Genomic DNA, 12159 nt, shown 5'->3' with positions numbered 1-12159 from the left:
AGGCCAACAAACGGCTCACGCTGCAGCAAACAAATCGCTTCCCCGAAGCAGCCTCATGCTCCTCCTTCACAGGCAACCAAGAATGGTCAGGAACCCCGGGGTACTTTCTGCTTCGCTGCTGCTAAGAAGTGAATATAGCCAAGGGACAGAGAAAGAAAGGTGGGGACTCAGCTCCTCTCCTCAGGCAGCAGGGCAGTACAGATTTGCACAAAATTTGTTCTGCTGGATAGGTGCTGCTCTACCCCCAGCTGCACCGGTTTCACTGAAAGAAGTCTACGATGACCAGTTATGCCATTTTATGTTTTCTAGAGCATACATTTCTCCTATCAGAAAGGCAGGGAGAAAGGTACTATACTAGCAGAAGGGACAATGCCATGAGTGTCCTGTCCTGGTTTCAATTCCTGGTCCTGGTTTCCTTGTTCCCCCATGATGACAGGAGCTGGAAGTGCACTCAGGCCCTGGATCCAGAGGGGTGGAGGTGGGTGTGAGGAGGGAAGGAGGAAGAAGACAAGAGAAAGAGGAGGACACGTTATGCTCCTGAGCAATTCCTGCTATTCAGTCAACCAACCATTGGGTTGTGTCTTGGTTGCAGAGGACAGGAAGGAGGACAGCAAGTCATCCGTCACACGTTCCCTCACCTCTCCCCACTCCCCTCAAACCCTCACCCTTATCCTGAAAAATTTCAGTGTGATATGATTGTAAACAGTTAAGGATTCCTCCAGTGCTAAGCCCACTACAAGCTGGGCCCACCCCCTCCCCCATTATGTACAATACATTCACCAACAACAGAAATTTATTTAAAAAGGCAACAGGTTAAAGTCTGTAAACTGGATCCAGCTCCAAAACACACACGTTAATACTACAAGTAAGATTCCATCATCATCCTCTTCCACCCTGAAAAATATACCTGAGTTTAGCAGTCAATGAAAGTTTCCGCCCCCACCCCCACCCTCCCCACCCAAAAAACCCCTCAAACCCTGAACGAGACGCAGTCTCCGGTCACAGAAAGCCACTAGTTTGCAATGCTCGCCCTGCAGTGGCGAGCCAGCTGCTCGGCTGGCTGGGGCCCAGCACCGCTCCAGGTTTCCAACACAAAAGCCGTTGCGGCACCATGTTCCACGGACCCAGGAAGCTACATGCTGCTTGGGTGAGGGGAGGGTGGGAGGAAGGCCTGCCCCTCCTCCCCCTTGTCCAAATCACGTGTGGCTTTCGTCTTCGTGAAGTCCGTCCTTCCTCAGACTAGCTCTGGAAGAGGAAGAACAAGAGTTGGAGGCTTTAACTGGCAGCTTTAGAAAGGAATAACCTCATGATTGCATGCAACCAGTTCAAAGCTTAACACTATCGTTCCACCTAGGTTACGTTTTACAGTCAGCTAAGACTATAGAGACATCCCCAACTCCTCTGCAGAGCAGCAGTTCACTTCCCAGCTTCTTCCAGTGCTTCCTACTCTCATCAAACACCTCACTCCTTTAACCAGTGGGAAGAGAAAGACTCGCATATCAACTCTGCTCTCTCTAGTGGCCCTTACTTGATCCAGAGGCAACGCTGATGGTTTTTGTGACGTCAGATCTTCCCGGGACATGGTTGCTGTAGGCATCTTCGGGAAGGGAACTTGAGCCTGATGCATTTGCATTCTGGAGCCAGGTTGAATGGAGAGAGTTTTAGCATGTGAACACCAAGAGCAAATCCCGTCTACTTGGTTGAATGCATACATACAACATTCACATACAAGCATGCATCTCGTGTATTTTTCGTTCTGGCTTCTCCCCAAAACATAACCTTTAATCCATGCCACTCCCCAATGGCTTAGTTGTAAGCCAAGCTCCCTGAATAGTAGAAGAAGGACTGTCACGCTGAGACTGTGACAAAACAGTAACAGTCGAAGCACATTTATAAAATCTGAACAGGGAGTTTTTGGAGTAGCAGAATTTTCCACTCGGGAATAAAATGTGATATGCACAGTCTCAGTGAGAAGTAATTTTCTGTGATGGAAATTTGAGATAGAGAGGGAGGGCAAAGCAAGAGGAGGGGTAAAAGGGGGCAACATTAAAGGAGTTCATAACAAGAGGCTAACCACTTTAGTTAGCTACTCTGCTCCGCTATGAGAAAGATGCAATAAAATTCTGGCAAAGAAAATGGCAAGAGCCCATTTGATTAAGAGATGCACAACCCTGGATGACACATTAACAGAACACTGTCAGATAAAACAAAGCACTGGTGTGGGGATGGATGGGACAGGCTAACAGGTCTCCATGATAGCGATTGCTACTTGTTTTAAGGAGCTGCAACGAGACTCTGTCTCCATCTTAAGAGACCTCTTACTCCAGGGGTCTAAGAGTCACCTGTTAGCCTCTTAACAGCACTTGCCATCTCCTCTGACTTCAAGCCATGTCCTTTCAAGGATATCCAACACTTATCGTCACCCTGGCATCACCCCCCTCCCACCTTGCCTTCTCACAGAAAACACGATCTTACCCCGAAGGTCTATACAAGTCCTGGGGTGGCCCCCCCATGCCACCTCCACTGCCTCTCTGCTCCATCAGCAAGGCCTGAAAATGACCTACGTTCTCCTCCCGGCAGCGGTACAGGGGTCCCTCCTGAGAGAGGCCATTGGCCTGGCCGGAGGCGGGATGATGAGACAGGTGAGCATTCATGGGTGATCCATACGTCCTGGGCTGGAAATGACTGGCAGGATGCCGGGATGCATAAGGAGAGCCAGTCTGTAGCATCACCCCGTGGGGAGGGAAAGCCGACGGGCCGAATCCCATCCCCGAACCCAGGTGCGGTGGGGGCGCTCCGTAGAGGAACTCCCCCGCTGCCACCGAGCTTTGCCTCTTCGTGGCTGCGTTGTGGTTGTCCAAATCAAGGAACTCTTTGGGACTCTCCGGCCTTTCCTGGGACTCCTCAGACTTCTCGTCTTCAGGCCCCAGATCCTGCCCGTCGCTCGGAGAAACCTCTTTGGCACTCGCTACGTCCATGCGGTTGGGAGAGGCCAGGGCGGCGCTCAGTGCCTCACAGCCCTGCAAGCTGCTGGCGGACCCCCGGTCCGGGAAAGGGGGTCTGGCCAGGGGCGGGTGGGTGGTGGGGTGCCCGCTGGGGCTGGCCTGGGGGTGGAGAGGCCTCTGCCAGTCCGAGTAGCCCTGCGGACAGGCGTAGTAGGGCGGTCGCTGGTAGTGGTGGTAGGAAGGCTGAGGCTGCGGCTGGTAGGGGTAGGGCATGCCCTGGGGGGGCCGATACCGGGGGAAGACACCGGGGTGGGCGCTGCTCGGCTGGAAGCCCCGCGGGGGAAAATGCTGGGGGTGGGAGGTGGGAGGAGGTGGCTTTCCCCCCATCATGGGGCCGAACCCCTGCAGGCCTGGGTTGATGTGGTACCGCCTGGCTGAATTTGGATATTCCAGACCAGGCATGTAGAGAGGGTGGAACTGGTTGGGGGCAGCCCCCATGGAGCTGGCGTCCACGCCGGGGAGGCCGGTGCCCTGCCCCATGCAAGGCACGGCTGCTTCAGGCAGAGCTTTCCCCCCACTGCAGAGGGGCTTCTCCAGCAGGTTGGCAGCTAGCCCCTTCCCCTCGGCGCTGCCTGCTGGCCCCTCGCCAGCCGCCCCATTCTCAGGCAGGGGACCGCCTCTCTCGGAGGTGGGCACCAGGTCCCTCACGCAGCCCGGGCCGCCAGCATAGCCACTCTCCGTCGGCCATGTGCCCTTGCCCTGCCCTGCCTTCAGGTCACCCTTCACGCCAGAGCTGTCCCCCTCCCCGTCTGGGGGCAAGGTGCGCCTGGTGCACTCCATGGGCAGCGGGGGCTTGGGATGAGGTAGGAGTTTGGCGTAGGCCCCGTCGGGAATGCCAATGCACTGAGCCTTCTCGTCCACACCTGCCGGTGGCTCCACTAGAAAGAGAGGGGGAAAAAGTCACCCATCGGTCTAATTTCAGAAATCGGCCCTCCCCACCCGACACATACACACGCCTACTCATGCTCACCCAAAACACACGTGCCAAAGGCTAATTCCTGACAGCTTAACCAGGTCTACCAAAGTAGCCTCTCAGCATCCTCTTTTGCTGATGACCCAAAGTTGCTGGGCATCTCTGTCCGACAAGTCCCTAACATCTGGATGGAGAAAGCACCCTGCTTTCTGAACTGTGCAAATGGAAGAGAAAACAGAGTGACTTCCTAAAGCCGTGAAGGTCATAGAATCATAGAATCATTAAGGTTGGAAAAGACCTCTAAGATCATCGAGTCCAACCGTCCTTCCGTTGAAGGCTTCTAAGTACATACTCCAAAGCCTACAATACCCTGTCCTCTACTCAAACCTCTCTACAGGACTGTCGGAGCATGGCACCAGGACAACTGCTCTTCTGCGGGGCTGCAGCCTCCCTCCCACACCCAGCACAGTCTTCCCTTCAGAGACCCTTAGCAATTCTGAAGTGCATTTTTGCAAAGTTGGGTGACATTTAGTAGCTGCTTTTTTTAAAAGAGCTCCTCTAAAAATTACTCATGAGGTTGTACCTCTCTTGGAAAGATGGCATATGTGGACTGAACCCTCAAGATACAAGCACGCTGTAGTTTGCAAGCCACCGATAAGTCACGCCTCCACTGGAGTAACATTGCACACGTGGGTTTGGTCTGACACATGGGTGTGCAGAGGCTGCCTAATGGAGAGGCAGGGTTGGGAAATACCACAGTGGGGTCCACATGACAGCAAGATAAGAAGCCAGGGCAGCTTGATTTCAGGCTGCGTTGCCCCTTCTGGTCCACAAACCCCACCTGCCCACAGCTTGGGCAGAAGCACTACCACACACTGAGATGCTGCGGAGCCGATCACAGCTGTATTTTAACCAACTGTGATTTGGAGATGCAACTACTCTGCCCTGCAATCACTCAACGTCCTCCCCCGGTCTCTGTTCTACATCCAGAGCAGTTAAATGATGATGACTTTTAAGCAATGCCACACAAGGAAAGAGTTTCCTCTTAGTGCAAAGCACACGAGGGATTGATAAAAGATGCAAGGGTTTTGATCTCTAGTTTACCAGCTAGAATTAATGAAAAAAAAAATTTTTTTTTGATCTCTGGGGTTTTTTGATCTCTACTTTAGGTTTGTTTTATTTTTAAGGGGGTTTTTTTGATCTCTAGTTTACCAGCTAGAATGAATTAAATTCAACTAGAAAGAAACTTGTGATGGTACGCACAACACGCTGCCATCCCACCTGAACTGACATGGCTGCTCAGTGGCTTTTGGGCAGCAATGTTGTGTGAAGACTTTGAGATATTAAACTCATAAGGCACATGTGCATTTCAGAGGAGAAGCTGTACTGACATATACTCAAAGGAGTGTATTTAAACCATTTATTCACATAACGTCTTCCTTACCTAACTCTCTGCAGATCCAATTTTTATGTTAAGTCCAAGTGAGCTCTAGAAGCATCACAGCCTATGCTTTGCATTTGCACCCCATGGCAAGCTGATAACTTGCAGGTATAGCTGGGACAGAGGGGACCTCTGGCAGGCTACAGTGAAACAAAACTATCTTAGAAAAATCTAAGCGATGGCTGGAACAGAAAATATATTCCAATTTAGATTAAAAAAGACATGCGTAAAAAATGTGTCCCCCACAATTTTTAGTCAAGAATTTAATTCTTTTCTAGAAAAAAACCCTGCTTTTGCTGCTGAGCCTCAGCCACTGTTTAAAATTGACTCCAGTAAGCCTGAAAGTCAGGGCATATTTTTTGCTTCTCTAATGGCACAAATCCAAATAAAACCACATTTGCAGACACAGGTTTTGCGCATCTGCAAGACAGTTAAGTTTGGGACCCTATGAGGTTGGAGCCCAAGAGCAACAAAGCTGGCCTGGGGGTGCTCCCTCACCCTCCTCACAAGCACACGCCGGCAGGCATAGGTTCTGCCCTGGCATGGGAAACGGTGATGCTGTGCAGCAGGCAGGAGGGATGTCTGGCAGCGAGCAAAGGGCCAGGCAGGGAAGGTCAAACGCTACAGGCAGGGGCTGCTGTGTTGGCAGGCGGGCGCTCAAGGTGTTACCTTGGTTGCTCTCCGACTCCATGGTCTGACCAGTGGGATCCTGTGAGCTCCCGTTCCCCACGATGGGTTTCGGAGGCTGCACGCCGGCGGTGGAGGCAGCGTGAGCCAGCTGGGGAAAGGGTCCGGGGAGGTGCGGCGGGGGTGGCTGGCGAGGGTGGTAAGGCACACCCGGCGGGCACACACGGGAGGACAGCTGCTGCATGGCGATCATCTCCGGGCTGTCCATCATGGAGTCCCCACCCTGGCACCCTCTTTGAACCTGAGGTGGTCCCCCAAACAGAGCGGCTGGTGGCTGTGGCATCCTCTGGCCGGTGGCTTTCCCAGGCGGTCTGATATACCCTGAGGGAGGCACCCCATGAGGTAGGAAATTTGATTGCTCGGTCCACTGGCTGGGAGGCAGCGGCGGCCTCATGGCCCGGGGATCCATCATATGACCCAGGGCGCGGGGCTGGAGCGAGGGCCCCGGCCCCATAGGTGCCTTCTCCTCTGGCCCCACGGCACCCTGGCTAGCGGGGCTGTGGCTGCCGTTCCACAGGGCCGGGTGCGCGCGGTTCAGGTACTTGTAGGGCCGATACATGTGCCCCGGGGGGACCTCTGAGCCCTCCGGCGGCCTCACGGGAGGCCCGTTATGCCTTGGGGGGAGGAAGCCCTGCTGGAACTGGGCCGGCGGGTAGACGGCATCGGGCGGGGGGCCACTCACGCGCCCCAGCTGCAGGGCACCCGGCCGGTGGCCGAGGCCGGTGACGTGGGTCGGTCCTGCACACGCCTGCTTCTCCGGGGTGGCCAGCCTGTGCCCGCGGTGCTCGCTCAGTCCCACGGCCGGCTGGGGAAGAGGGAGAGAGGGAGATTGGGTGGGTCTCAGTGAGAGCCATCGCACCAAGGAGTGGAGGGGACTTGTGGGTCTCTGGGGTGCTGGATCCCTTGGCTGCAGCGTTTCTTACCTGCACGGCAAAGTGCTGGTGCTGCTGGACTGGGTCTCCAGGATGGGGCTCAGGCACTCGCGGCGAGCTGTACAGTTTCGTGGGATCCGATCCGCGCAGGGGACCAAATGTTCCTGGCACGGCTGGTCTCTGGGGGACGAGGAGGAGTGCAGGAGGGAGGAAAAAAAAAAAAATTGTGAAGCGCAGAAAAGCAGCAGAACTGCTGCAGGTGAGGGGAAGCCAAGGCTGGAGGAATCACACAGATAAGCAGATGGGCTTTTTGGAGATACCTGTAGTCTCCTTCCTACGAGGTGACACAGCTCCCCTGCCAAAGCCAATCTCTCACACCCCAGCCACATGTCCCTGCGCTCAAGGTTGCGATACACTCACTTGCCACCCAACTACTTGGGAGCAAGCAAGAAGACCGGAGGGGGCAGTGGTTTTCTCCAAGGAGAGGAGCAGACCACAAGTGTATGCAAGCAGGATGATGGGGGAACGTGCTGGATTTCCTTCAAAATACTCATTGCCTCAAGCTCTCCTAATCCCTCCCACTATCTGCATCACAAGAATCACTCTAAAAATTTTGTTTGATCTCTAGCTAAAAGGGCGAGGGGTAGCCTGGATCTCAGAGGAGCAGCTGATATGCCACACCACAAGATATCACTGTGAACAGCCCAGAGGGGAGGCAGAACAGGTGGCATTCAGAGAAGAAATGTTGGGCTAAAGGGAGGTCACTGCTGCAGTCCAGGGTGGCCTTGTGTTTGGTTTTTTTTTACCACTTTTATAAACACTCAAGGCACGAAATGCAGTAGTACACAGATGGCACAAAGTTACCAGGCATCTGTAAACAATTGAGACAAAAGAAGACCAGCTTGTTCAGCATCATAAACTGGAGGTTAAGAGAGGAAATGTGACTGCTTTCCATGCACAATGGGGTAACTCTCCAAGGAGAGAAGAGAACTGGGGGAACCAGGGCTGGCGCAAGCCCACACGGGGACATGCCGGCCATGGGAAACGTTAGGGAGACTCTTCCCAGCCAGTGTGGCAAAGACAAACTGTACCAGTTTAAATCTAAGGGCTGAAAAGTTTCAGTTGTAGAAACCATAGCCCTGACCCTTAATCTCTGGGAAAAGGTTCTTGCCACACAATAGGGATTTCACAGTAGAGAGCTTCATTCCCCTTTACCCCCCTCCCTCCACAGGCCTGATGGGTGAAGAACAGCAGAAACTGCTCCTTACCATCTGGCCGGGATGTGGCACAGGGCTGGGCATGCCGCCGTATTGCAGAGAGCGAGGGAAACCTCGCCCATTGGAAGGGCCCACTTCTCGAGGAGGCTGCATTGGGTTGCCACTTGGATCCTCTGCAGAGGACGAGGAGAAGGAGGAGGAAGAGGAAGAGGAGGAAGAAGCAGGAGCCCTGGAAGTAGCTCGATATGGTGGAGGTTTTCCTCCATTTTCCAGGCGTTGCTGCCTCTTGCCTGGTCCATCTGGGTCTCGTGACCGAGTCCAAACACTGCCTGTGCTGGAGCGGCCAGTCCGACGGCTCCTCTTCTCTCGTCTTCCATCTTCCCTGATCCAAAACTCCTCATCTGTGTCTCCATCTTCCCCAGGGAAGTGCTTCATCATTGCTCGGTGGAAACACCTTTCTAAGTTGTAAGCCATCTTGGTATATTCTGCAGTCAAAAAAACCCCAATAACATCAGGGACAGAGCCTTATAGAGAGAAACAATTAAGCAACATCAGACTTTCCCCATCAGATAAATCATATCCCCTCCACAAAGTTTCTTTGAGGAAGACTTTTGTTTCTAACTAGTTGACTTTGGTTTACGTTCTTAAACTCGATAAGCAACGCAGCATCAGATTTGTTCGGTAACCCCACCAGAGGACAGGCACATAGGCATGACAAAGTACCATTAGCAGCATGGCCTGCAGAGTCAGCATTAACTCAGTGTTCCAGCATACTGCCAAGAATTACATTACGAGAAGCACCACTTCTGCTCGCAGAGATGCGTGACCTGCACAGTTAGCCAGCAGAGTGCTGAAAGAAGGAATGTGAACTTCCAGCAATGCTATTTGATTACGTTCAGAGGCTTTTCTTGGACTCATTCAACTCTCTGCTGTATGCTACAGAGGAAAATCAGCAAACATGTTTATCCATGTACAGTTTCTAAAGCATTTGCTGATCCTGACATGAAAGCTATTGCCAACACCAGTGTCCTCATTGCATCATTTCCAGAGGACAGTTCTGCTCAGAGGGGGTCCTACTTTTCATTGGAGTGGATAGGAAAGAAAAGACATGTGAGAGGTGTTAATGACAAGGGCTTGAATCAAATGACTTTACAGTTATTTCCACTAAACTAACCCTGAAGTTCCTTGGGAAACAGAGCTTTCCCAGTGGCAGTGCAGGAATGCTTTTACTTGGGGCCCACAGTGACAAGCCGGGTAGCTCTATTTTCCCTTTCAAGGCGGTGCTGGTGAGACACAGTCTGCAGTGATGACCCACCATATGGGAACTGATTTCTTACCTAAGCAACATGTAGAATTTTAATTGGCATGGCAATTAAACCCAGGGTTTCCCATTTGCAGACTCATGTTTTTCATTCAATAGCCAAGGAACCTAAAAACTACATTTTCTATTCAAAGGACTACAGGTCGGGTTTATTCCTCACTTTTCTGCAGTATTCAACAAACCCTGGGAGCTGACCAGACTCCCATGCTTTTCAAAGTCTGTGTTAGATATTATAAGAAAAAGGGGCACACAGACACACACAAGCACACGAAGGAATGCCCTCAGAAAGAAACAGACTTTCTTCTCTTTGTTTGTTCTGCCTTCACCATCTACCAACATGGGAGTCCCTTAGTATGCCATGCCCCAATTCAGCATGACTAAATTGTGCTAAAAACCTCGCTGAAACCCCAGGCCTTATTACTCAGGAGCTCCTACTCTTTCGTCCGGCCTCCCAAAAATACCCTGAAAGAGAATAAGCACAAATCAAGTACTGGTGAGTAGGAAGAGATCACTGCTTGCTTTGACTGAGCACTGCAAATAGACAAACTTAGCATCTTACTGCTCTTACCACTGCCTTCACCATTGTACTTAAGACAGTTCCTGAACATGGTCTTCATATCGCCCACAAATTCTTCCTTGGTGCAGTACTGACCTCCATTCAACTTCTTCTCCATGCTAGAGATGTCCATGGGGGCCTGAAACACAACAAAATCTCCCTTCAGTTACAGCAAGTGTAGTGGGGCTTACAAAGCTGCATAGCTAGCTTTCTCACAGAGAGGGGATGGGGAACGGAGGCTGCTCTCCTGAGAGGCAGCCTCTCATCTTTGGTTTCCTTGACTTGTAAGGCTAGAAGGGACTACTGGAGTCATGCAGTTTGAGAGGGTAACACAGCCCACAAAACTTCAAAACACTTCCAAAAAACTCCATCCTGGTCAGAGTGTTTCAGTCAGGATGGCTGGACCACCTTCCATACCTTAATGATCTGGTAGTAGTTGGGAGCATACGATTCATCAACGGGCTCCAAGAAGGGCCAAGAGTCCTTGTGAGCCTTTACCACATCTAGAACTGGCAGTAGCAAAAGAAAGGTGAATGGTTACACACACACGCCCAGGAGAGTATTTCACTTTGAGCAAGTCATGCAAAGGGGAAAGCTGGGGCAGGACTAACCTTTGTACATGGCTGTGAACTCATCGTCCAGTTCAAAGCTGTAATGGGAAGCACAACAGTGAATATGCAGACTGAGGACATATAAGACATGCTCTTGTACTTCATCTTCCCTTCCACCCCACGCACACTGCCATAATGCTGACAAATAGGCTTCATCACAAACACTCCTCTAGCATGGACCAAATCCAGATGTTTCTCAGCTTACTCCTCGCTGTTCTCCAACCTCAATTCTCCCTCCTCATTCCTGTGAATGATCACACTCCTCTCCTTCCCATACTTGTAGTAGACTACTTGAAGTAGTCTTCAATGCACTCGCATGCTGCATGCCCAGCTGCATACTCACAGATCCTTGGTCCTTCGTTCTTCCCTGGTAGGGGAACTTGGATCCAAGTGGGAAAGCTCAGGGGGGAGCTCCTTCCCCTGTGCCAGCAGCCAGGCCCGCTCTTCACGAAGCTTCCTCCTCCTAGCCCGTTCTGCAGTGGGGAAAGGGGAGAGGTGAAAAACAATTCAGCACTCCTTGTCATAGAATCACAGAATCATTAAGGTTGGAAAAGACCTCCAAGATCATCGAGTCCAACCGTCAACCCAACACCACCATGCCCACTAAACCATGTCCCTAAGCGCCTCATCTACACGCCTTTTAAATACTTCCAGGGATGGTGAGTCAATCGTTGACGACAACATCTTGCAGGGAAAACGAAGGCAGCTCCTGCAGCTCTCAAGAACTCCAGTGAAACATTCTTGTTCTTTCAGCAAAAGCAGCAACAGCACAGGAGCAGAGGAGGTGAGAATACAGCGCACCATCAACATGGTTTCCCCTGACTTTACAATCGTTGATTTTGAAGCATTACTGTGGTACAGATGCTCCCCTAGGCAGCTTCCAGACAAATTCCTGACCACGGTGTGGTACAAAAGGAGAAGTTCAATGCACAGACCTAGGCATAGATCAGCACTATGGAAAGAGCTGGCTTGTTAAGTTACCATCCTTCAGATGCTTCACCTCAGCCAGGTGAGCCCAAAGCAGCTGGTTTTGCACTGAAGTGGATGAAAAGCAGTGCCGAGGGAAGGGTGAAGTTCTACCAGCTGGGTGGCAGTGAGTAACTGGGGTCATTAATATCTTCCACCACCATGGCTAGCTTTGGTAAGATTGCTCAGGTAAGCCTTCACGGGCAGCAGCCAGAGCGAGCAAGCTGCCATACAGGAGGGCTACTGGGACAGCTTTGGTTTAAGAGGTGAAAGGCAGGAAGAAGCAACGCTGGTAATATAACCTGTGGTTTGCAACCAGACAGCTGGCTAACAGATTGCTTCATAATAGAAAGTTTATGGGCTCTTATGAACCTCATTTCCTTTTTCTTATAGGAAATCTGAATTCATTTGACTTGCTAAACACCTGCGGTTGTACCAACTTTCTGTAGGAGCAGAATTCTGTGAAAGTAATGTTCAAAGAGAGATGTCATAGGAGTAAGACCCCAGAAAACAGGCCACATCGGGGAACACCTAGAGTGAAAGAAAGATGGGGGAGACTTGGCTAATACT

The 12159-nt window shown here is 51.6% G+C and overlaps 1 protein-coding gene across 3 annotated transcripts in view; it reads right to left on the bottom strand.

The window, feature by feature from the left end:
* Positions 1-988: 988 nt before the first annotated feature.
* CECR2 (CECR2 histone acetyl-lysine reader) overlaps positions 989-12159 on the bottom strand; it is a 47506-nt gene continuing 36335 nt past the window's right edge. For 2 of the 3 annotated variants that reach the window (XM_076341586.1, XM_076341572.1), the window contains 9 exons: positions 10967-11096; positions 10624-10661; positions 10430-10521; positions 10025-10151; positions 8187-8620; positions 6970-7098; positions 6029-6851; positions 2476-3883; positions 989-1634 (listed from right to left, as the gene is read on the bottom strand). In XM_076341586.1, the coding sequence (XP_076197701.1) occupies positions 1379-1634; positions 2476-3883; positions 6029-6851; positions 6970-7098; positions 8187-8620; positions 10025-10151; positions 10430-10521; positions 10624-10661; positions 10967-11096 (3437 nt within the window). In that variant the 3' untranslated portion in view covers positions 989-1378. The remainder of the gene's footprint in view (positions 1635-2475; positions 3884-6028; positions 6852-6969; positions 7099-8186; positions 8621-10024; positions 10152-10429; positions 10522-10623; positions 10662-10966; positions 11097-12159) is intronic. The other variant, XM_076341578.1, reaches the window with a different exon arrangement.

This window comes from Aptenodytes patagonicus, chromosome 1, assembly GCF_965638725.1.
Source record: "Aptenodytes patagonicus chromosome 1, bAptPat1.pri.cur, whole genome shotgun sequence".
In the NCBI taxonomy this organism is placed as follows: domain Eukaryota; kingdom Metazoa; phylum Chordata; class Aves; order Sphenisciformes; family Spheniscidae; genus Aptenodytes; species Aptenodytes patagonicus.
The sequence above is the reverse complement of the archived record's forward strand: the minus strand, read 5'-3'. Positions and strand labels throughout refer to the sequence as shown.